Here is a 25,251-nt window from a genome sequence, read left to right as displayed (position 1 = left end):
TTATAATGCACTGTGTGAAGATATGTCCCTGTCCTTCCTTGCCTGCCTAAGGCAGCTTCTGACTGGGCAAAATAAAAAGCCTATGGCCTATAACAAAAGGCAAAATAGACAGGTTGTCCAGTAGGACAACCAGAGATAGGAACTCTGAAAGAGTCAGGCATGGGAGATTCAGCACTTAGACGCAGAGGAAGTCAGACTTGTGAAACTGAGGAGAGGTAACCAGCCATGTGGCAGAACGTAGACTAGTATAAACAGGAGAAGTGAGTTATGAGCTAGATGGGAACAAGCCTAGTTTAAGACCTAGGCATTAGTTCATAAATAAGCCTCCATGTCATTTTTTGGGAACTGGGGTGGACATAGAAAAAGCTCCAACTGTTACAATCTGTAGGCATACATTTTTTTTGCAACCTACTTTTAATAAGGTTCACCCTCTCCTCTAGCCCACCAGCCAGCAGAGGCAGTGGAAGAGAAAGGTTATTAGGATGTAGGGGAAGTGGACTTGTTCAGCAATTGTTCTTTGGGGGTGAGCTGGATCTTCTTTGGCAGCTGTTCAGTCTCATCGCAAACACTAAATATGACTCAGCAACGGCAGACCAGTCCTCTGGGTAGGCAGACAGCACACAGGAATTAGCAGCCACAGACCAGTCCTTTTAGCAGGGTGACACCAGGCATGATCCAGCAGCTGTAGTTCAATCCTGAAGGATCTGTTAGGCTCGCCAGGCGTGGTAGCGCACGCCTTTAATCCCAGCACTTAGGCTCACCAACTGGCCTGAGGTGAGGCCACTGAAGCAGCAAGCTACCACAGGTACCTCAGGATGAGTTTCTCTCAATGGCGGTGTTACCACAAGTTGAACTCAACAATACTATGTAAGGCAAACCGATACATGTGTGTTGTTAGCAAAGAATTGTGAGGCTGAACAGACCAAACCGATGCTCAGTGCTCCTTTCCCGCTGCCTGTGGGATCATATTTAAACTCTTTCATCAAGTATCCTTTCAAGTGTCTGCTTTAGGAAGACATCTTTTCACCTGTGTGCCCCAGCAAAACATCTTTTGACATAACTAACTTTCCAAAGAAACTAGAGGTTTCCACGTCAACAATTAACTTTTACAAATTCTCCACTAGTGTCTCCATCATGTCCTTAATTTCCCAGTGATAGCCTCCAGTTTGTCTCTCTGGCATCTTTGGGGATGTTCCTCTGCTTTCTGCTACACCGAAATGGGTCTCTGTTAGTTAAATAGACAAATGATGCCCACAGTACCTAGTACAAAGAGCCGGTTCTATAGATAGCTGATGAGGCAAATTCCAGGTGAAAGCTGGCTTTTTATTCACACCTGGCCACCTCAGGCCCTCCAGAGTCAGCTGACAGGAAGGTGTGTGTGCATGTCCAAGGAATAACTGAAGAAACGAAACTTATGTTTATACCATTTTCAAATCGGATGAGAATTATAAGGTAATATGTTTTTGCTATAGGGGATATGTAGTTTGAGTTCATCAGGAGCCTGACCATAATTTAATGTCAGGAACTGTAGAAAAAGCCTAGCTGGGTCTCCTTTGTGTAGCTAAGGTTTTCTCTCCTCACCCGAGCCTGTGTCTTCAATCTTTCGGCAGTGGCCTGTCTGCTGTAGGAGGGGATGAGGTCTCAACTCTTCTGGTTGTAAGATTGGGCCTTCTAGATGGACTAGGGTCTTTACCAGACAGGCGTGTAATCTAACTCTCCTCATGTTTTCCTTAGAAATGCTTGTTTTTTCACTTTAAGAAAAAGGATGTCCTGCTGCACACAACCTTCTGTACTTACCCTTTTCACCTCATGTGTTGCTAAGATTCACGAATGTTGTGTTACCGACTGCAGCCCATGCTTTGGTTGTTATACCGTTTCACTCACCTGATGATGGGCATCTGGACAGTTTCTAGGTTTTTCTATTTGTGAAAGTATACATTTTTCATGTTTCCTCTTGTATACATATGAATTTCCCTTGATATATGTATGCCCAGGAATGGTATTGCTAGGTTGTATACTGTGTGACTATTATTATTTCATATCCTTTTCATCTAATATTTTTACTTGTATGACTTTTCCTTTGGTCATCTCTTTGAGAATATTTATGTTTATTTTAAATTTGTGGTCTGCTTATTCTACTGGCTCTACTTCTAAAATGTTTACACATGAATGTAAAGGCTTTTGATACCATGCAATTATCATCTTTACAATTTACATCTTTAAAGGACTGAGATCAGCAAACACACAAATATCAAGTCAACTATTTTAGACAGCATTTCATTTTTATTGTAAAAAATGTAAAAAAAAATTATCAAGAAAACAGTAAAGATTTATCAGAATCCAATGAATTTTCTTGAGCCAGCAGTGATTAGTGAGGGATACCTTTGCTGCACTGATGTACATCTGTCTTCTTTGCAGTTTACCTCAAAGTTCCAAGGTCACTCTAACACCACATCTCTCCACATTCTTGATCCTTGGGCCCTGGGTTGGAATGTTATTCAAGATTGTAAACATAAAAATAAAAAACACTGTCCATGAGAGCTAAGCTGAGAGACTGGTTCTTTTACATGGACATATTAAGAACAGAAACGATCAACATTTCTGGAAGTGTACCTTCATTCATTTCACCTTCTTGGCTTTGGGCTCCCATGATGAGCTGAGCACTCCACTGCCCCTCCTCCACTCACAGATGTCCACATAGTCACAGGTGCGGCACTTCCATGCCTCCTCCACATCAACGCCTTGAGGATCTCGGTGGCCCATCCAGTAGGCCACGTAATGCTGCACCTTGCTTTTCACTTCCTTCTCTTCAAAGGCTACAGTCTCTGTGCCCAGTATAGTGGCAGTCTCTTGATGGATATACTCAAGTTTTAGGGTATCAATAGCTGGGAGATCAGACAGTGTAAGAGACAAGAAAACCAGTTCCATAAGGTCACCCAAAGACTTTACAGACACGCCTCCTTGTCTGGCATGCCTCAGCACGGAAGGTCCCAGTGGCTTGTCTAGACACAATTTAGTGTGGTGGATTAGGCTAGCAGGAGTCACTTTCCCTTGTACCATGGCATCAAAGATATATTTGTATAGGCTAACTTGAAAATAGTCTTTCTTTTTCTGAGCTGGCAGGGGGAGCACAGGGCGCCTTCGTGTCTTGAGTTCAGCCAGCTCTAGTTCCCCCTTGGATGTGTAGTGCAACTCATCAATGACTCCAACAAGAAATATTCCCTCCACTTCCCCAAACACTGGAAACTCTCTGACGCGCCCTTCCGACTGTAGGGCAGGAATCATTGAGAGTATGTTCAGAAACTTAACTGCCCAAGCATCTTCTTTAGTGGCGATGGGGACTGTCACAAGGTCATGAAGTTCTAGTTCTTTTGCTAGGTGGATGCTAGCACCAGTGTCCAAAACAGCTGCTTTCTCAGGTGTCAACGAACCAGGAAGCTCCTTGCCATACACCATCTGCAACTCACACCAGTTCTGAGTACACAGGTCAGTGACATATAAATATTTCAGGTGGAATCTCTCCATGGGTGACAAGACATCCAATCCCCTTTTCCAGTTCTGCAAGCTTACTGGTTTGTCATCCTTCCCGGGGAGTTCAGAAGAAGGGCCAGGCTTGCTAAGTGAAACAGCCGATTCTTTGGCTTCTTCCAGATCCAGAAACTCAACTAACTCTGAGTCACTCAAGTCTGAAAACCCCGAGGCTTCTACTGATGCTGTCCCCTCGTCCCCAGCCTCAGCCATGGTACAGCCCTAGATGGGACAAATAGGGACCTGTAGAGCATAGCAAAGATTGTCAGACTTGCAAATTCCCCAGATAAAGAAGAATCATATATTGGCTGACTGGTTGGTTCATTCATTCATTTCAGTACTGAGAACGGAATCCAGGGCCTTATGGGTGCTAGGCAAGTGCTCTCTACTTCTTAGCTCTAAGAAGTCAATTTATTTATAACCAATTAGTAGTGTCAATGAGTTACACACAGGTACACCTTATAAAAGGAGTCTTCTTGTTGTTTATCACCCAGTCATCTGAGTTGATTTTTTTTTTCACTTCTAGAGAGAGAACACTGGTCATTGCACACACTAATTAAGTAGCCCAGCAGGGTTTTTTGGGGGTGGGAGGAGTTCAAGACAGGGTTTCTCTGTGTAGCCCTGGCTGTCCTGGAACTCACTCTGTAGACCAGGCTGGCCTCGAACTCAGAAATCCGCCTGCCTCTGCCTCCCAAGTGCTGCCACTAAAATATTATGGGTGAAAAAGGTCTATTAGCACAACTGAGAATATAAAAATTAGTACACTGAGACAGACAAGGGCTTCACATTCATGTAAAAGAAGACAACAGTTCACACTGATGTAAAATTTAGACGCAAATGCACAGCCTAGACACTCTTATGCTGCTAAAAACAGAAGTTCAGAAAGTATGACATAATGGACTTTATCTGCCGCCTGGACCAGCGTTTTTAGATATACCATAGATTAATTGTAAAGCTACTATACCATCCATCAAAAGCCTCATTTTATGACTTTCTTTTTAGACTTCTGACGTGTGTGTGTGTGTGTGTGTGTGTGTGTGACAGGTTTTGTGTGTGTAGCTCTGGCTAGAATTTATTCTCAAGCTGCTGAGATTAAAGGCTATACCACCACTGCCTGGCAGACTTTTGACTTCTTAAAGATATATAAATATCTACTAATATTCATATTAAATATTTTTTACATAAATGTTTTAAAAGTACACAGATAGAGCTAAAATTATTAGGTGAAAAAAAATAAATGAGATAGATGTTCAGAAAATACCAGTTCGGTATCAAGAGTCTAGGGGTCCTGCAGATACAGATTTTGAATCTAATCTTGAAAAGTCCAGTAGAATTTGCTGGTATGCTATTTGTTTTTTGAATAATCTTGGGCAAACTTCAAAATTCTCTGATGATACTGGCACATCTTTAAAATGTAGAACTTGTAGGCTAATCCTTCAATGCCGACAGAGCTAAAACAGTACAGATATTAACTAACACACAATAAATGTGGCTTTCCTTCCAAAGGAATTGATGGGTCTACTATGTTTCTATTTGCTCTGAAAAGTTCAGGAGAGAGGCAACTCGTACTCACCTGGGCCTCAGTTGATTTCCCTCCTCACAGGGGAGGGCGTGTATTAAAACGAGGGGGAATGGGGAGGCACCTTGCTATGATGCAATGTGGACTTCTCTTCTCTTCACCTGACCACTCCTTCACATTATGGTGTTTCCACTTGAGTCATACTGCTAGGACAGCTGCCTGTCATAAGTCCTCCTAACACTGGCCTCTCCAGGGTAAGGTCTCCAGGCGGTCAGTTCTGCTCTCCAGGTTCCCAGCCGCTGCCTGAGGTCGGAGGCCCTGCCTTGCTGATGGCTTCCGGCTGCCTGCTGCTGCCTTCATCCTCTGCGTCCTGACTCGTTACAGGCCTTCCACGCAGGCAGGCGTGTGTTTTCCACTCAGCCCCCTGCCCCTGTCCCCCTGGTGTGCCCAGGCGCAAAGACTCAATCTACGGCCCAAAGAACAGAACAAAAAACCGGAATGAGGGGCGTGCCTGAAAGGGGCGGCCCCTTACCTCTTCACCCCTGTCCCAGAATTCCCGGCGGCGGTTGGAGGCCCGCCCCCTTTTCATGTCACACCCCCCCATCCCCACCCCAGGCCCCTGGTTCTCGCGACACTGGAGCTGAGTGGGCGTCTGCAGTCCGCTGTGTTTCCTTACCCACCATTGCCTAGTGCAGGCTGGAAAGATGTGGCTGTTACCGTCCCGGTCTCTTACGCCCGCCCGGTGAGAGGAAGGTCATGGTGGTCGTCTCGCGTCCCCAGTGCAGCTGGCCTCTGACACCCTTGGAGCCCGAATCCGGATCTTAGCACCTGACACCAGCTTTCCCAGCCTAGGGAACAATCATGAACTCAAGCTTCAAAGACGCTGGCAGTTGTCAGTGTCTTATTTTATTTATTTCTTATCCTTTTTATTGGCCTCCAATTTGGGATGTTCCTGCCTCTGCTTTTTCGGTGCTGGGATTACAGCCATTGTGCCCTTATGCCCAGATTATTTTTAAAGATTAAAAAAAATTTTTTTTTTGTTTTGTTTTGTCTTTTCCTTTATGTGTATGAATGTTTTTCCTGCGTGCATGTCTGTGGTTCATATCTTCTTGGTGCCCTCGGGAGGCAGAAGAGGGCCTCAGAGTTAGAGAAGGGTTGAGAGTCACGTGGGCGCAGAGAAACAAACTAAGGTTCTCTGCAAGAGCAGCTAGTGCTCTTCACCTCTGAGCCTTTGAGAAATACTTCCCAGCCTATGGTGACCCACACCAAAAATCTCAGCGCTGGGACTCTAGACTTGAGTCTAAAGTTCAGAAGGATAAAGCCTAGCTGTTAGGTTCATTTAGTTAATTCAGTCACCAGTTTAAGGGGTTCACCAGAATCAGGGTTTTATAAAGTGTATTGTATCAGGGGGAGGATGAACAGATGCCAAACAAGGGACTTGGATTAAAAAAAAAAAAAAAAGAGGAAATTTCCCAAATGTGGACTAAAACCCATGAAATACTATCTTCAATCACAGTAGGAGCAAACTTAAAAGAGAAGCACTTGTGCCCCTCCTTTTGGCAGTATGGAAGCAGTAGAAACTCCCCCCCACCCCTCCACCCCCCACACACACCATTCAGAGGAGAACTTACCTCCCAGGAAGAGACTTCACAGGATCCTTACAGCTCGTCAGACCACGCTGCAGAAGACACAAGCTGAGACAACTGTGGACAGGACTGTTCCTTGATCTGCTTAGTTGAACATCCCTCTTGCTTTGTTTAAACCTAAACCACATGTCAGGACCCCCAAGACAGTCTTGGAAATCATTAGGCCTCTGTGTTTGTTCCTCTTTCCAAAGTGACCTCATCGAATAAATCCCTTTCTTTCATTAAGGGCATATTGAAGATGAGTTGGCTGAGTCTAGTCTCTTAATCCAACTAGAACCTAGTGTTAGGCCCTAAGAGAATCCAGTAATAAGAATGGATATTTGGAAACCATAACATCTTTATGACAAAACCAAAGTATATTTGGGTAGAAATAGTACCAATGGTTCTGTACTTAAGACAATTATTATTCCTAACCTTGTCTCACCTTCCGGGTGAGAACCGCTGCTCTAGCGAATCTGTACTCATCTCTATCCGTTCGTAGCTACAATGACATTCTAAAACACGCACCCAAACTACATTGCTTAAAATCCTTCAGTTGTTTATGATTAAGTGAAGATAAAGATCATTGTGGTGATTTGAATATGCTTGGCCCAGGGAGTGACACGGTTAGGAGGTATGGCCTTGTTGAAGGGTGTCACTGTGGGGGTAGGCTTTTAGACCTTCTCTCCTAGATGCCTTCAGATGAAGATGTAGAACTCTCAGCTCCTCCAGTGCCATGCCTGCCTGCATGCTGCTATGTTTCTCACCATGATGAGAATGGACTGAAACTCTGAACCTATAAGCCAGCTTCAATCAAATGTCCTTTATAAGAGTTGTCATGGTGTCTCTTCACAGCAATGGAAACCCTAAGACAATGCTGTGATCCTTTAATGCAGTCCCTCATGTTCTGCCGACCCTCAACCACAAGATTATTTCCGCTGCTAATTCATAACTGTAATTTTGCTGCTGTTATGAGTCATAATGTAAATATCTGATATGCGACCCCCAGAAAGGTTGCTGTTAGGCTAGAATCCCTGCTCTTCCACGGTACAAGCAGGGAAACCTCATCTGCCCTTCTTCCCCCAACCCCACCCATCTGCTTGGAGAAAACCCTGGGCTGACATCACTCCTCATCTCCCTGTTTCTGGCAGCCGACCCAAGAGTGCCCACCCAAGGTGACCATGTATGGGCACCATCTCAGCTCCTAGCTGGCCCGTCATTATTCCTTGACCAAACTCTATAAAACCCCCTTGCTTTAGCCTGGGTGTGTGACTTCACTGACCTCCACCTCTGAGACCGATGAACCCACCTGAGAGCTGCCTCCTAATAAACCTGCCTTTATCTACTTTTAATCTGGTCTAATCTGGCCAATACCTGTGTCACCAAAGGAGAGAATATGCCTATTAGTCTCGACCCACAAGTTGAGAACCTCTGTGCTAGAGGAGGCTCAGCAGACAACCTAAGCGATTAGGAAGTGCTAAGAACCTGATGAAGGCTTACCCTGGCATAGAAAGAAGGTAAATTGGAGCTGTCCTAGGATGGTATTTTGCAACTAGTTGAGGGAGATAACAGGTGAGAAGAACAAGTTTCAACTGGAGAGTTGAATCGATAGTGGTACACCTTTCTGACTTAAGGAATGCAGACTTTACTATAGAGATAGTAAAAGTTTTCAACGTGTCAAGTTTGAAGCAACTATAGAATAATCGATATCCACATTGAACATTCTTTGGAGCTCAAGAGAGACTTTTAAGATGGAGATGGAAACTGGAGAAGTATAAAATGTCAGTAGGATCAATTAGGTTAAGTGTGTGGCCACAGAAGAGAGCCTGCTGAAAGACAGTCATGGGGTCAAACATGTCTGTCACCAGCAGAGGGAGAAGTGCCTATGTGGTACATGGTGACCCAGCAGGTGCTGGCCACTGGCCAAGCCAAGGGACAGGCTCTAGCAAGTGTCCAGTTTGCAGCTTAGGGGGCTGCATTCACTCTGGGATAGTTATGAACTGAGCCCAACACAAAAATTGTAGTTACTTTGAGATCTTCTAAACTCCATTGCAGGATTCTTTAATAAAGCTTTTGAAAAATTGTGTGTGAGAAAGCATGCAGGCACATGCTGGGTTTATAAATCTATGAGCAGTATTCACAAAGGCAAGAGGTATTGGATACCCTTGGAGCTGGAGTTGCATGCAGTTGTGAATGGCCTGAGGTCCTCTGCAGGAGCAAATATATTCTCAATGGCTGAGCCTTCTCTCCAGTCCCAACTGCAGGGTTCTTGAGTGTGAATTTCATGTTGCAATGTCAAGTTTGAACATCTTTACAAGCTAACAAAAGACCTCCTGGGGCAAACTGGCTACACTCAGCAAGTGTTTGAGTAGAGCCCCATGGTACAAACCTATAATCTCAGCTACTCGGAATACTGAAGTATAAGCATCATGAGTTCAAGTCCAGCCTGGACAACTTATTAGAGAATCCAGTTTCAACACTTTAAAAAGGGGTGGGGGAGGCTGAGGATGTAGCTCAGTTGGTAGAGGCTGAGGATGTAGCTCAGTTGGTAGGATGCTTGCCTAGCACACACACAGCTCTGAGCACAGACCCCAGCACTGCATAAACAAAGTGTGGTGGCCCACAACTGTAACCCTGACCTTGAGAGTTTAGAGGCAAGAGGATCATAAGTTCAAGGCCACCCTTGACTACATAGTAATTTTGAGGCCAAACTTGAAGGAGAAAAACAAGACTCTGTTTCAAAAAAAGGAAAACAAAGTTGATATTGTTCAGTGGTAGAGCTTTCAAATAATGCACATTGCCCTAGATTTAACTCAGTATTGTAAATTCTCAAAACAAAACAAAACAAAAACCAAAAACCAAAACCAAAAAAAAAAACAACCAACCAACCAACCAACCAAAAAACCCCACAGGTATTTAGAAAGCTGGTACAAGAAGCTTGGAGAAAAGATACTGGAAACTGTGACTGTAGTAAAGGACCTGGGTAATACTTAAAAATTAGATAGCTTGTGTGTACACGTGGAGCTCAGAGGACAGCTGCTGGAGGCCAGTTCTTCTACCTCATGGGTCTCAAGGATCAAAATCAGGTATGTTACCATGCTTAGTGGGAAAGGCCTTTACCTGCTGAGCCACACCCCCAGCCTAGGTGGTAACATTTTAAACAGTAGTTCCCAAATACTAATCTGTAAATCAGTGAATTCATAAGAAATAATTTATTCATCTACCATGAAATGAATAAAAAAATATTCGTGAAATTTTCAAAATGCTTAATTTATCATTTTGTGTAATTGTCAGACAGTAGTAATCAACAGGGTATTTATTTACACTTTTGGCAAAATCAAAAGTTGCCACCGTTGTTGTTAATTTCTCAAGGTTACTCGAGTCCTGAAACTTTAAAGCTCAGAATCATCAATTTAGAGCTGCCTTTTGTTCTCATGTCCCGGATCATCTCGGAAAGCATTCCTCCTGTGGATTTTCTGGTGTCGGCTCAGGGATGAGTTATAGCTGAAGGACTTTCCACACTCAGTACATTCGTAAGGCTTTTCTCCCGTGTGATGTCGCTGGTGTTTCTTAAAGGAGGAGTCGTGCCTGTAGGCTTTCCCACAGCGGTTACACTCGTAGGCTTTCACCCCTGTATGAACAGTCCTGTGGTTGCTAAGGTGTATCCTCTGCCTGAAGGCTTTCCCACACTCCTTACATTTGTACGGTCTCTCCCCGGTGTGGATTCGCTGGTGATGTGTGAGATATGCTCTATGACTGAACGTTTTACAGCAGGAAGTGCATTTGTAGGGCTTCTCCCCAGTGTGGATTCTTACGTGTTCACTAAGGTGTCTAATCTGTCGAAAGGGTTTCCCACATTCACTGCAGCTAAAGGGTTTCTCTCCCGAATGAGTCCTCAGATGCTGGACCAAGCTGATGTTCTGGCTAAAGGCTTTCTGACATTTGTCACACGTGAACGGTTTCTCTCCAGTGTGAGTCCGGTGATGCTGGTTAAGTGACGAGCGATGCCGGAAGGCTTTGCCGCACTCCTCACATGCGAAGGGCTTCTCCCCAGTGTGGATCCTCTGGTGCGTATTGAGTGACGCGCTCTGACTAAAGGCCCTCCCACACTCCTTGCACCGGAACGGTTTCTCACCAGTGTGAGTTCTCATGTGCTCGACAAGGTGAATGGGTTGCTTAAACATTTTCTCACACACATTACATGGGTACCTTCTGGCTCTCATACAGCTCACTGGGTGATCAATTGAATCTAATTTATACTTGTTTCTCTTTCTGGCTGGTTTGTGTTTACGGTGCTTCTGTTCTAAAATAACATTGGAACTCTCTGGGTTTTCCAATTTGTTCCCTTCTTGGCGTTTCTTTTTGTGGGTCCAAACGTCTCGTCTCGTGCCTTTTCCACAGGTTGCCCGGTGACTCTCTAATGTATCACGGTAGCTGGAGGCTTTTTTCAATGGAGAACAAACTATATCATCCTCTATCACGAGCCTTCCCCTCGTGATGCCATGATCGAGCTTGACAGAAATGTCATCCTCTGCAGTTGACTCCTTGGTTTCTAGTTTATTCTTCACATCTGAATGGGGGGTGGGGGGGGAATGTGAATATCTCATTCATTATGCTCTGAAGAAAATCAACCCCTGAAAATGTTGCAGAAGAGATTCAGATACAGTACAGAAAGTCACATGAGGTTTTACTCTATCCAGATAGAGTTATGCAGACTGGAGAGGCGATAAGGATTGAATTAAGTAGAGAACAGGGCTGTTCAGTGGGCAGTGTCTGCCTAGCTTACAGGAAACCCTGACCACTGCATACACAAGATGAGATGGCCTACGCTTGTACCCATCACTCAAGAAGTGGAGGCAGGAAGATCAGAAGTTCAAGGTCATCAGTGGTTAGACAGAGGGTGCAAGACCAGCTCAAGACACTTGAGACCGTATCCCAGAAATAAATCAAATGCAAAAAAACAGTGACTAGGTTGTTTGTACCCGACTTAATATGCTATAAAATTTGCAGCATTCAACTCTCTCTATATCTTTCTTCTTTTTGTTTTGTTTGGTTTTGTTTTGTTTTGAGATGGGGCCTCACAAGTTCCTGCTCCCCCGGCCTCTACCTTTCAAATGCTGGCTGTGTATCATACACGTGGCTTAGCTGTGTTCTAATTAACACTAAAACATAGCCGGGTGTGGTGGCGCACGCCTTTAATCCCAGCACTTGGGAAGCAGAGGCAGTCGGATTTCTGAGTTTGAGGCCAGCCTGGTCTACAAAGTGAGTTCCAGGTGAGCCAGGGCTACACAGAGAAACCCTGTCTCGGAAAAACAAAACAAAACAAAAAAACTAAAACATGACATTGAAGGCCTATGCCTTCAAGGATATGGCTTTAAACTGATAACTATTCTGAACAACTATTTCAGAAATATTAAAAAGAAGCCACCTCCCAACCCCAGTGGTGGGTGCACACTTTTAATCCTAGCACTCAGGAGGGAGAGGCAGGCAGATCTCTGTGAGTTTGAGGCCAGCCTGGTCTATAGAGTGAATTCCAGGACAGCCAAGACTACAGAGAAATAAAAAAAAAAAAAAAAAAAATTAAAAAATTTTGGCTAGTTTTCTTTCTTAGTAATTCATTATATCATTACTAATATTTCAGATGATAGGTTTATATCCATGGAAGATATAATTTCCTGTAAAAATTTTAAATCAGTATAGAAGGACCTTATGCATTTTTAAATTTCAAGCTCTCAAAAGAGACAGTAATAAAGTCATGGTTTATCAGGCCTGGGCTCTGGGCTTGGAGAGGAGAAGGGGATGACGGGAAGAGACCACCTGCATGTTTCAATCTAAAGCTCAGGAGATGATAACCAAGATTGAACTTTGAAACTGCAATTTTGCTATTTCACTGAATAATAAACACTTGTTATTTATGTAAGGCCTTCCCCCCACCCTCCCCAAATACAGGGTCTCAAGTAGCCCAGTCTGGCCTCTATCCTCCTATAAAGGTGAGTATGACCTTGAAGTCCTCATCTCCTGCCCCTCACTCTGGGACTACAGTCATAAACCACAGTTGCTGGCTAAGACTTCTTTTTAAAAACCCTCTACAAGGTTGCCTTTAAGATTCCATCAAGAGACAACAGCATCCACAGCAGCTTCCATGGTTTCTTATTGTTGCCTGCTTTGTGATCCCGGCATAAGCAGGCAGTTTTCTGCCCGGGAACTGTACCCTCAGCCTGTATCGCTCTCAACAATATCAGGTGCGCACAATAAAACCCAGGAGGTCGTACAGGCGAGTGCTGTTTATAACAGGGTAACCTAAGAGCACTATGAATAGTAATTCTGAAAAAACAAGCAGAGAGTGTGGATTCTGGTCTGATATTTTGAAAACTGAGGCAGGAGGATCATCTTGAGTTTGAGACCATCATGGGTTACAGAATAATAATCCCTTGTTTCAAAATGCCCAAAATAATGAATAAAAGTTTAAAATGTCAAAACAGAAACGTTCAAAGTTAGGTATTACTATTTAGCAGTAATATACAAAATATAACTCTAAAAATATATCACCTATAGTATCAAGTGCAAGATCTCAGAATAAATCTAACACAGGATATGTAATGTGTGTAAGACCTTTATGGAGAAAATCCTGAACTTTTTTTTTTTTTTTTTTTTTTTGGAGACACAGTCAGGTAAGTCAGGCTGGCCCTGAATTCCAGACCCTTCTGCCACTACCTCCTAAAACATGCTCTGGAGGTTACACGGATCCGATGATACACATATCCATGCACATATGTGTCTGGCTTCATAGGCAAGTATTCCTCTAAGGGAGTTGGCTAAAACACATTGCTGGGTCATGGTAGATGCACCTTCATTTGGTGAGGGCACACCACATTGCCTTTTAGTACATTTCAATGTTTTATGTTTCCAGTCAGCAGATTTGAGGGTTCCCAGAGCTCAGCATTTTTGCCAACACTTTAACATTAATGTAAATTTACTGGGTGAATATGGTTTATTTCTTTATCTTTCCTGATTATTTAAATTATGTTTGTGTGCGTGCGTATGTGTATGTACATGCACATACATGTCTCAGCACACATGTGGAAAGAGGCCAGAAGACAACTTTCAGCAACCAGCTCTCTCCTTTCACACTGTGGATCCCAGGGATGGCACTCGGGTCTTTAGCTGTGGGAGCAAGGACCTTTACCTGCTGTGCCATCTTGCCAGCCCTCTTGTAGGACTTTTTATGAAGTTGTTATGAAGAAAAGTATATACATGAGTTAAAAGGAGAAACAAAACTCAAGTTAGGATTATAAAGTAACAGTGAGAAAAGGAGATAAAGGAGGCAAAAGGGAAGAAGATTTGTGGAATGCAACATGGCACTGAAGACAGCAAGTATCTATGAGGCACTTCATGTCAGCTACTTCCTGTTCTGAGAGGGGATCAGGTTAACTCCAATGACGGCAAGTCTTCTCTCCCTCCTACATACAGAGACTCTCAAAAGGGCGTGAGGAAGGGGTGAAATGAGATGCAGTACAGGTCCTGTCTGTGCCCTAAGCCTTCCAGACAGCCTGGGAAGACCGAGCACTCTGGCCTCCCTATCCAAAGGGCTCATCTACCCTGGTCTTACCTAAAATGGGATCCTCTGGGCCTTGACTCTCTGCCATGCATGGTCCCTCTCCTTTTTCCAACTGGGAAATCACAGTAGGCTTGGAAAGTTGATATCCTGCTTATGGAGTTAAAGAAAAATGATGAATGTTGATGCTGCTGTTGAAGAATTGCCCCAGAGTATAGTTCCAGCTTTGGCTATTCAGGTTGCCTGATAACCAACAGGGTCACATCTTTCTTGTCTAGCTCTATGAAATAAAGCTGTCCCTTAAGGAAGTCATTAGTTATGCTCTAGTCTTCAAAGGAACCAGACATCTCCAATACAGAACCCACAGCTACAACCCAACAAATTCACATTGATAGTTTAGCAACAATGGCTCTCTTACGATGGATGGGTTTGTAGAGGACAGCTGGTGTGATGGCTAATTTTTAATTGTCAACTTGACACAACCTTGAATCTCACCTGAGAAGATTCTTAATCAAGTTGGTGTGGGAGGCTGTCTTAATTGATGTGAGAAGATCCCAGTCCACTGCGGGTGATGCCATTCCCTAGTCTGGGGCTCTGGATTATGTTGGAGTAGAAAGAGCTAGCTGAGAGCAAGCAAGCAAACAAGGATGTAGTCCAGTCTTTGCTCTTTACTGAAGATGTGATGCTTAAGTTCTTGCCTCAACTTCCCCAAGATTATATAAGTTGGTTTTAGGGGGAGAATTTTATCACAAAAAAAAAGAAATAAGATCAGTTGGCTGGTCTTTACCCACTGACACCAGGTTTCTGTAGTTCTCCAGCATCACCTCCCGATACAAATCCCGGTATGCAGGAGCCAGCTGCCCCCATTCCTCCTGGGATAAGTCCACAGCAATGTCCTTGAAAGTCAACGATTCCTGCAATATCCAACAGTTAGAGGAGTCAGGGTCCACCCCAGTCAAAGTCTAAGGAGCCTGGCAGTATTCCAAGTTCAGAGATTCCACACCAATTTCACCAGGAGTAGCCTCTGAGTCTGTCAGGAGATTTTCTAAAGACTGCTATAAGTAATTAAATATATAGCACAGAAAAGAAACATGAAGAAGTGCAAACACCAGTTGAGAGTTGAGGTGATCTTGTTTTGGGGGGGCTGTGGAAAACAATGTTCTCCGAAATGTTCTGTTTGGCTACAGGCAGTGATTCAGTGGGGGAGAGTAATGTGGAAGTCTCAGGGAAGAGTATTCTAGAATGTTCCAAAAGGCCTCAGAGTGAACATCTGTCTGAGGAGAAGAACAGCACAGATGGAGGAGCTCTGGGGCAAGGGAGGGTGGAGGAGATGAGAGCAGAGGCGAGTGGGCTATGGAAGGAGGTACTTCTGCATTAGCACTTGTTGGCCCTAATACCTATGCACCCTTTATGTTTCTAAAGAAAACTTTTGGGGCTGGTGAGATGGCTCAGTGGGTAAGAGCACCCGACTGCTCTTCCGAAGGTCCAGAGTTCAAATCCCAGCAACCACATGGTGGCTCACAACCATCCGCAACGAGATCTGGCGCCCTCTTCTGGAGTGTCTGAAGACAGCTACAGTGTACTTACATATAATAAATAAATAAAATCTTTAAAAAAAAAAAAAAAAAAAAGAAAACTTTTTTTTTTTTTTTGGCTTTTTCAAGACAGGGTTTCTCTGTGTAGTCGTGGCTGTCCTGGAACTCACTCTGTAGCCCAGGCTGGCCTCAAACTCAGAAATCCGCCTGCCTCTGCCTCCCGAGTGCTGGGATTAAAGGCGTGCGTCACCACGCCCGGCCTAAAGGAAACTTTTACTTAGCACACACAGTACTGGGTTTCACTATGGCATTTTAAAAAGCCTTTGTTTTTGTTGGTTGTCTAATTCTCTCCCTTCAGGCCCTGAAGCTTTCCTGTTCTTCCCCCAGCCCCCCACAGCCTCCTGTTTCCCTCCCCCAGCCTCCTGTTCCACACACAAACAACCTCCTGTCCCCCCCCAGCTTCCTGTTTCCCCCCCACAGCCTCCTGTCCCACCCCCCAGCTTCATGTTCCCTCCACAGCCTCTTGTTCCCTCCCCCCATAGCCTCCTATTCCTTTTCACACCCCCAACAGCCTCCTGTGTCCCCCCACAGCTTCCTGTTACCCCCACAGCTTCCTCTTTCCTACCCCCGCAGCCTCCTGTCCCCCCACAGCCTCCTTCCACTCTCACTGGTCTCACTGCCCCTCCCATCTCAACACCTCTGTCCCTCCCACTCACTCCTTTGCACACTTCCCCCACCTATACACAGACATGTAAACAGTGTGAGGGTCTACACATGAGGGACGACACAGTATTTGTATGAGTCTGGGTCACCTGACTTCATACGATTCCCAGATCCATCCATTTTCCTGAAAAATTTTCATGCTTATGGGCATCTAGGCTGGCTCCATTTTGTTGCTACTGTGATCAGTATGCAGCAATATACATGGATGTGTAGATGTCTCCGTGGTAGGAGAGAGTCCTTGGGTATGTGCCCAGGAGTGCTATAATGCAGTCATATGAAAGTCTTAATGAGTTTTTGGAGAACCGTCCATACTGAGTTCCATGACAGCTGTACTCATTTAGGATCCCACGAACGCTGAGTGTGGTCCGTGCCCCACATCCCCACCGACACCGCTGCCTCTCTTCTTGAGGGTACTTACTCTGACAGGGATCAGATGGAATCTCAAGGATTCCCCCCCCCCCGTGGTTTTTATTGTTGTTATTGTTGTTGTTTTAAGATTTATTTTTGGGAGCTGGAAAAGTTAAGAGCACTGTGTGCTCTTCCAAAGGTCCTGAGTTCAAATCCCAGCAACCACATGGTGGCTCACAACCATCTGTAACGAAATCTGATGCCGCTTTCTGGAGTGTCTGAAGACGGCTACAGTGTACAGTGTATAAATAAATAAATAAATAAATATTTTTTTAAAATGAGTCTTTGTCTACATTTATGTGCACCACATGTGTGCCTGGTGCACTAGGAAGTTAGAAGAGAGATCCCAGGGAAATGAAGTTATGAATGGTTAAGAGCCACCTTGTGGGTTCTGGGAAATGAACCCAGGTCTTTGCCAGAGCAGCCAATGTCAGTGTCACTTAAGGTAGACTGGACTGATAAAGACAATGTCGGAGTAGCTGGGTTTACCAGAATGCACTACCATGGGCTTTTAAGAGTAGCCAAAGATCATTAGAGGGCAAAAGTGGAACACTGAAAAAGTATTCAATCCACAGGAAGTCAGTAAAGATGGGCAAAACAATAACAAAGACAATCAGGACAAAGAATAAAATACACACAAAGTAGCGACACCTACGACCAACTGTGAGTGGGCTGAACAAGCAGGAGCTGGCTACTGGCTACAGAAGTCACACTGCAAAAGGGATAGGAAGGTGGCTCTGTGCAAACAGAACAGAAAAACCAGAGAGCCAAGTTAAGGTGGACTGTAGGCAAAGCCACGCTGCCAGACTTTAAAGAGGAGGGAGGAAGAAGAACAGGAAGAGAAGGAGTGGGAGGAGGAGGAAGAGGAAGAGGAGGAGGAGAGCACTTCAGACAAGTCTAAGTAGGTTTGGGGTGGGATACTGTAACTCACGGGGCTATTTCATAATACCAAGAAGGTCTATTTAAGGAGAAGGTCCAAGTCTTGGCAGCTTTAATCCCAGCAGAAGCAGGTGGCTTTCTGAGTCTGAGGCCAGCCTGGTCTATAGAGCAAGTTCCAGGACAGCCAGAGCGACAGAGAAATCCTTCTCAAAAAATAAAAATAGTAACTATTATTATTATTATTAATCAAACGAAACTGTCAGAACTAAGGGGACAGAATATAAAAAAAAAATCACAGTTACAGACTTAAGATCCTCTGTCAACAACTCATGGGACCAGTAAATAAAATTTGGTTAAGGAGGGGGTGGGGCTACAGCTCAGTGGATGACTGCTTGCTCTGCATGGGGGAAGCCCTGGGTTCATCCTCAGATCTGTGTAAACTGAGTGACAGTGAGGAGGTGGAGTTCGGAGGGTCAGAAATAAAGGTCATCCTTGGATACATAGTGAATTCTACGTAGCGAGTTTAGAGCCATCCTCGGCTACAGGAGATCCTGCTCAAAAGAAAACCAAAACCATGAAGAATGAAGGAGATCTGAGTAACACTCTATGTAATTTAAGCTACTGCACAACTATAAAGTCCACATAAAACTTAAAAAAGCAGTCTACAGATAAATCCTTTAAGACATTGTAGAGTTAGCCGGGCGGTGGTGGTGCACGCCTTTAATCCCAGCACTTGGGAGACAGAGGCAGGCGAATTTTTGAGTTCGAGGCCAGCCTGGTCTACAGAGTGAGTTCCAGGACAGCCAGGGCTACACAGAGAAACCCTGTCTTGAAAAACCAAAAACCAAAAACCAAACCAAAGTAAAACAAACAACAAAAAAAAGACATTGTAGAGTTAAATTCAGCTGTAAGACAGAATGTGTAAATTTCATGTCCTTTCTTCCACGGGTGGAACTGAGAACTGATTGGAGAGGGGCAGGAGGGAACTTCCTGGGACAACAGAATGTTTTTTTATTTCTTTAAAGATTTATTTATTATGTATATGAGGTTTATTTTTATTGTTATATGTAAATACACTGTAGCTGTCTTTAGACACACCAGAAGAGGGCGTCAGATCCTATTACAGGTGGTTGTGAGCCACCATGTGGTTGCTGGGATTTGAACTCAGGACCTTCGGAAGAATAGTCAGTGCTCTTAACCGCTGAGCCATCTCTACAGCCCCAGAATGTTCTATTTGTTAGTTTGCTTCCACAGTACATGCATCTCAAAATAGGGGCACTTTTTAATTTCCTGCATTTTACTCTTTAAAGATTTCTTTTTTTTACAGTCTTTTTTTTTTTTTTTTTTTTTGGTTTTTCGAGACAGGGTTTCTCTGTGCAGTCCTGGCTGTCCTGGAACTCACTCTGTAGACCAGGCTGGCCTCAAACTCAGAAATCTGCCTGCCTCTGCCTCCCAAGTGCTGGCATTAAAGGCGTGCGCCACCACTGCCCGACTTGATTTATTTATTTTATATTATGTGTATAAATGTTTTGCCTGAACACACTGTGTGTGTACAGTGTCTGCAGAAGCTGGAAGAGGACTCCCAGGGACTGGAGTTAGACTGCTGCTGCTATCCAACCTGGGTCCACTGGAAGAGCAGCAAGTGCTCTGAACGTCTGAGCTCGCTCTCTCTCTAACCTGTCTGTCTGTCTGTTTAAAACATTGCCTTGCTATGTAGCCAAGACTGTTTTCCCAGTTGCTACAATTTCACTCATAGCAACCCTCTTGCTGCTCAGCCTCCTGAGGTTCTGGGTTTCCAGATGTGTGCCACCATAGCTACCTGAGTCATACATCTGTATTTTCCTACAGGTCACTTATACCTCAAAGTCGAATAAAAGTGGAGCCTGTCCCTGGTGCTGAGAACCTAGGCTTTTAATTCTTAATTACATTTACTACCTACACATCAGGAGAGTGCTATAGAATGCTTTGGAGGTCAGAGAACACCTTGCGGGAAGTTGGAGCAGGGTCACCTCTCTAAACCCGAGCCTGTGTTCCTTCCCCTAGGCTGGCAACCAGTAAGCCCCAGCGGCCCTCCTATCTCCAGACCCTACAGCACTGGGGTTATAAGCACACCCAGACTGTTATGCTGAGGGTGGAATCTGAACTCAGGTCTTCACCACTGTGTAGCGAGCACCCTTATCCGTTTGAGCCCTCTCTCCAAGTCATTATTTTACCTATGTTTATCTTAGATGCCAAGTAATTCTGTTGGTTTGAAACCAGGGTAGAACAGCATCACTCTCTTTGCTTTCTACTTTGAAAGTAGGATAATGTTCCAGAGGAAGCCACTATAAAAAATGGAAACTGCCACCACAGAAATGTTCTCTGTGAGTAACTTGCCTGGACTCCCCCCATATTGAATTATTGGTGTCAACCTACTTCCAGTTCTCAAAAAAGGTGGTTTTACATCCTTAAAAACTAAGAAGGGGGCTGGTGAGATGGCTCAGCAGGTAAGAGCACCCGACTGCTCTTCCAAAGGTCCTTAGTTCAAATCCCAGCAACCACATGGTGGCTCACAACCATCCGTAACAAGATCTGACTCCCTCTTCTGGTGTGTCTGAAGACAGCTACAGTGTACTTACATGTAATAAATAAATAAATAAATCTTTAAAAGAAAAAAAGATTCAGAGGCAATATCTTAAAAAAAAAAAAAAAAACTAAGAAGGAATGTCAAGAAAAATTGAGGGAACTCCAACACACCTGGGATCCTGCTGCAGAGGTGCCAGGGGTCATTCCATCATGGGATCCTACTGCAGGGGTGCCAGGGGTCACTCCATCATGGGATCCTGTTGCAGGGATGCCAGGGGTCGTTCCATCAGCTAAGCTTTCTTGTTGTGTCCCATTAGCATCATGGGATAGCAGAGCTGTAGAAGGAGAAGAACGGTGAGGTGTATACCTTCCCAGCAACCCAGGCCCATTGGCAGGGGCTCCTTCCCCAACACTCACAAAGACCATGTAGCCTTGGCCAGCCTGGAGCTCAGAGACCTGCCTGCGTCTGCCTCCTGCTCACTGGAGACTCAAGCTTTCCACACCACACCGGACTTGCTCTTGTTTTTAGACAAGGTCTCACTCGGTAGTTCAGGCTGACCTCAGCTGCACACTCAGCTGGGCACCACATTCTTTATTATTAACTCATTCATTCATTCATTCATTCACTCAGCACCACATTCTTTTTTTTTTAGTTTTTCGAGACAGGGTTTCTCTGTATAGCCCTGGCTGTCCTGGAATTCACTTTGACTAGGCTGAACGTCCCCACTCTGTGGTTCACTTTGAAACCCACTCCTTAAAGTGTAGATTTTTCTATCCCTTCTCCAAAAAAACTAAGACACTATCTGGACCTGATTCCATGGTATCTGCCTTAAGAAAATTTTAGTCCATGCAATGGAAGATGGCTTCTTGCCCATTGCATACCAAAGAACCTTTTTTAAAAAGCTATCTGCTATTATTTTTATCTGTGTCTCCCCCAGCAATTAATAATAAGCATCATCACACATAATAACTCGTTCATGCCAGGCATGGTGGCACTCACCTCTAATCCCTGTACTCAAAAGGTGGAAGTTGGAGGATAAAGAGTTAAAGGCTAGCCTCTGCTACACAGCAATTCAAATTGGAGGCTAGGCTGGTCTATACCAAACACTGCCGCCACCAACAAAGAGAGGTAATGAGGCAATATTCATTTTTATCAACTGTTAAGATGTTTAGCCAGGGCTGGAGAGATGGCTCAGCGGTTAAGAGCAATGACTGCTCTTCCAGAGATCCTGAGTTTAATTCCCAGCAATCACATGGTGGCTCACAACCATCTGTAATGGGATCTGATGCCCTCTTCTGGTGTGTCTGAAGACAGCTACAATGTACTCGTATGCTATAAATAAATAAATAAATAAATAAATAAAATGAAAAAAAAAAAAAAAAGATGCTTAGCCAAAGTCCCTCAGCTAGAACATAAAAACTCTGGGCTGAACACAAAGCATTATGGGTATGAATGATGAGACCACACAAAACACTGACTCCTCTTCCTACTCCACTACTCTGCACAGACTAAGACTTGGGCATGTCTTAAAGGAATTAACAAATTTAGGTAAAATGAGAGCAGTCAGGCATTTTGTTCTTGCCTCTCAGAGAAAGAGGATGATAGAAAGATTACCAAAAAGACTGACTAGGGCAAAGATGACCAGGAGTTTTGCAGAAAACCTGAGACTCGGGACAGAGACCTTTGATTCCCTGATTCTGAGTTAGGCTCTCACACTCAGGAACTGGCAGTGGGGGAGGGGCACATCCTGTGGCCTTCCTTCCTGTTATATATTGTTTCTGGGGATGGGGAAAAGAAGGGACACACAGTAAAAGTCACCAGGATCCAGAGGTAGGAGCCCAGCATTTCCTTCACAAATATCCCCTGACCCCCATGGCACAAGCATGAACCCCACATGGATCTTCTTTCCCCTAAGTTATCCCCAAGAGACCACCCCTTCTTCCAACTTTGTCTGTTCTCACCTTCTCCTTCAAACATTTTTGTCACATCCTCCCACAGGGACACCCCCTCCTTGGTCTTCCTGGGATGATGGTTCAACTTCACCCAGGTTGCCTCAGTGGCTGGAGTGATCAGGAGCTGCTGAGGCATGATGGCGCTGGCCTGACTGGGAGTGGCAGCTTCGGGAGGAGAAACTGCTGGAACTTTCGATGAGAGGCTTCCTGGTTGTATCGTCCTCAGGCCATAATCTTTTACCCTGGAAGAGTTGTTGAGACCCTGCAACATCAGAGACCATTGTGAGATGAAGAACTCTGGGTATAGATGCTTCATCTTTGGGAGGCAGTCCTGTAAGCTGCTTTGAGGCCTTTGGACTCCCCTTCCTTTTCTTTTTTTGCAACAGGAGTTCCCAGTATAGCTCTGGATGTCCTGGAATTCACTCTGTAGACCAGGATGGTCTTGAACTCAGATATCTATCTGCCTCTACCTCCTGAGTGCTGTGATTAAAGGTGAGCACCACTATGTCTGGCTGTACTTTCTTTTAAACTTTATTTATCTGTCTGTCTGTCTGTCTGTCTGTCTGTCTGTGTTTGTGCCATGGTGTTCAGCTGGAGGGCACAAGATAACTTATGGGAGTCCATTCTCTTCTTCCAACAAGTGAGTCAGAGGGATTGAACTCAGGTTGTAAGACTTGGCAGCAGGGGCCTTTCCCCACTAAGCCATCGGACTAACCTGCTTTGTGTGCCTAAAGAGCAAAAGGCATGAACGGAGAGACCCAGAGAACCCATCATACAGCCAGAAGTCCAGAACTATCTTTATAGCTGCAAAAAGGCCTAGAAGATTTGGCACCAATACTGAAATAATATACAGGATACAGGAGTAACCCTCAACTTTAAACACATAGATACAAAGACACCAGTACCAAAAAAAAAAAAAAAAAAAAAGTACAAATGTCCACATGCCCTGACCTGACCACCTTGTAAGCTGCATGCCCCTTCTGCCTGCTTACATATTTGGAGCTGGTGCCAAGGAAGACTCTTTGATGTCAGACCTGTATGTAAAGCTGAGACCCGAGGCACTTCAAGTCTGACCTTCAGTTTCCTCATCTATAAAATGTGAATGTTAACTACTGCACAGGGATGCAGTGTTGAGACAATGTTAGGTCTACTAAGTTAACAATTAAGACCTTTTTATTTTAAAGCTGTACAATAAACATTATCTTAAAGCTAAAGAAAAAAAAAATCACGGGCTGGAGAGATGACTCAGCGATTAAGAGCACTGACTGCTCTTCCAAAGGTCCTGAGTTCAAATCCCAGCAACCACATGGTGGCTCACAACCATCCCTAATTAGATCTGACGCCCTCTTCTGGGGTTTCAGAAGACAGCTGCAGTGTACTTATAATAAAGAAATAAATCTTAAAAATTTTTTAAATAAAAAATAAAATAAATCACATGAGTTTATTTAGGGTGGAGGTACCATGCCAACTTTTGAGAGTTGGTTCTCTCCCTTTACCAGGGCATCAGACCTGGCTGCCAAAGTCTTTACCGGCCCCAGTGGCCATCATTTTTTAGAGTTATTTTAGAAAACAATTAGAAAGCTCAGCTTGAATATCTCAGTTGATAAAACAGTAATTCACAGGGCTGCGCTTTGTCATAAGCCAGCAGCAACAGTCGTCATCACACACTCCAAATGCCCAGCACAGCTGGTGAAATGAATCCCCGGTTCAGATGCAATTAAAACTGAGAGGGTTATGTGCTCCCACAGAGCTGGAGAGGAGGAAATATAGTATGTCAAGTGCAAGTAGAACCACTGCAGAATTGACCATAACAGCAAATTTGGAAACTACCGGAATCCATCATCTGAATCGCCCATTCAGCATATGAATAGTTGCGGACACCGGGACCAGATCCCCAAACGCAGTTCTCTCCCGGGGAGGGGACTGCTCTTTGAAGTCTGCGGGGGGGAGGAGGAAAGGTGAAAGACTGTCTGTCCAAAGAGACCGGAGTTGGTGCAAATAGCCCCGACTATATAAAAAGTCTCGTCACTAAGTGCAAACTTTGTGCTGTTCCTTCCGAAGGAGCTGGCAATCACAGAAGCTTGCTGAACGACCCTTCGGCAGAGCTTCGCAGCCCGCAGCTCCGCAGCGGAGTCGCCTACTCACCGGAGGATCTCCGGATTCGTTCCCGCCAGCCTTCCACGCTCACACCGCGGCGCCCAGCGCGCAGCGAGGCTTCCGAGGGAAACAGGACACCGTCGGCCTCGGGGCTGGACACCGGCCTCTCCCGCTTCTCACCCGCCGCACCCCGGAGCTGAGCTCCGCGCGCACAGGCGTCCTGCCCGGCCTTCGGTCCCAGCCGAGGACCTGCGGCGCCGGCTGCGGCTCCGATGCCCGAGCTCCGCCGTCTCACCCCGCCCCTCTAGCCCGGTCCGCTTCCCCGCGCCTCCACCCGGGACCCGCCCACCCCACGCCGCTTGCGTCAGCGCCCTGCCCGTGGCTCCGCCCACCCGGGTGCTGCGAGACCCAGATCCCGGAAGCCGGAAGCCGCCCGGACAGACCCAGGGGCGGTGTCCAGCGAAGCCGGCAGCCCCTGCTGAGGGTCTTCTGTACCCCGTGGCCCGGACAGTCTTCCTGGGGAAGCTGCTTCTCTGTCATTCTTTCATTCTTCTTAAGGCTTCAGGATGCAGCCTTAAATAGCACGCAGTTCCTGCTCTCTCCTAATCTCCTAATTCTGGTGAATTCGATAAGTAGAAAAATAGACAATCCAAAAGGCAACAGGGGCCTAGAAAACAATAAACTTAAAAAAAAATTCCGGGATATGTATTTTTAATGTCCCTAAAGACATGTATTAGTTTGCTTAAGGCTGCCTCCCACCCCCAAAGAAAAACACTTCACACCGGTGACTTAAACAATAGGAATTTATTTTCCCATGGTCCTGGAAGGTAGAGCCCCTTTCTTCCCATATTCTCACGGCGTGTG

The 25,251-nt window shown here is 45.0% G+C and overlaps 2 protein-coding genes across 3 annotated transcripts; both read right to left on the bottom strand.

Moving 5' to 3' along the window:
• Positions 1 to 2,269: 2,269 nt before the first annotated feature.
• Exo5 (exonuclease 5) lies at positions 2,270 to 5,595 on the bottom strand. Its single transcript, XM_021160839.2, has 2 exons — positions 5,102 to 5,595; positions 2,270 to 3,771 (listed from the first exon to the last, which is right to left on the bottom strand). Exon 2 carries the CDS (start codon positions 3,739 to 3,741, stop codon positions 2,620 to 2,622), a length of 1,122 nt encoding a protein of 373 aa, XP_021016498.1. The 5' UTR covers positions 3,742 to 3,771; positions 5,102 to 5,595; the 3' UTR covers positions 2,270 to 2,619.
• A 4,348-nt stretch (positions 5,596 to 9,943) lies between these two features.
• On the bottom strand, positions 9,944 to 24,670 carry LOC110293540 (zinc finger protein 69). 2 transcript variants are annotated; one of them, XM_029475877.2, is made up of 6 exons: positions 24,436 to 24,670; positions 22,300 to 22,552; positions 20,509 to 20,672; positions 15,015 to 15,141; positions 14,282 to 14,380; positions 9,944 to 11,242 (listed from the first exon to the last, which is right to left on the bottom strand). In XM_029475877.2, the coding sequence occupies exons 2-6, from the start codon at positions 22,424 to 22,426 to the stop codon at positions 10,086 to 10,088; spliced, it is 1,674 nt and encodes a 557-aa protein (XP_029331737.1). In that variant the 5' UTR covers positions 22,427 to 22,552; positions 24,436 to 24,670; the 3' UTR covers positions 9,944 to 10,085. The 2 variants fall into 2 exon arrangements, with proteins under 2 accessions (XP_029331737.1, XP_029331738.1); XM_029475878.2 differs by having other exon boundaries at positions 14,282 to 14,377.
• Positions 24,671 to 25,251: the final 581 nt, after the last annotated feature.

The sequence above is a fragment of the Mus caroli genome, unplaced genomic scaffold (assembly GCF_978045245.1).
Source record: "Mus caroli unplaced genomic scaffold, Mus_caroli_1 scaffold_6, whole genome shotgun sequence".
Lineage (NCBI taxonomy): Eukaryota > Metazoa > Chordata > Mammalia > Rodentia > Muridae > Mus > Mus caroli.
Note: the sequence above shows the minus strand (reverse complement) of the source record. Positions and strands in the feature narration are given on the sequence as shown.

Coding starts and splice junctions, on each gene's coding strand:
- Exo5 (XM_021160839.2), bottom strand. CDS start 3,741: ATGGCTGAGGCTGGGGACGAGGGGACAGCATCAGTAGAAGCCTCGGGG.
- LOC110293540 (XM_029475877.2), bottom strand. CDS start 22,426: ATGCCTCAGCAGCTCCTGATCACTCCAGCCACTGAGGCAACCTGGGTG. Junction 15,142..20,508: donor CCTCTGCAGCAGGATCCCAG/GTGTGTTGGAGT, acceptor TGGATATTGCAG/GAATCGTTGACTTTCAAGGA. Junction 14,381..15,014: donor CAGAAACCTGGTGTCAGTGG/GTAAAGACCAGC, acceptor TAACTCCATAAG/CAGGATATCAACTTTCCAAG.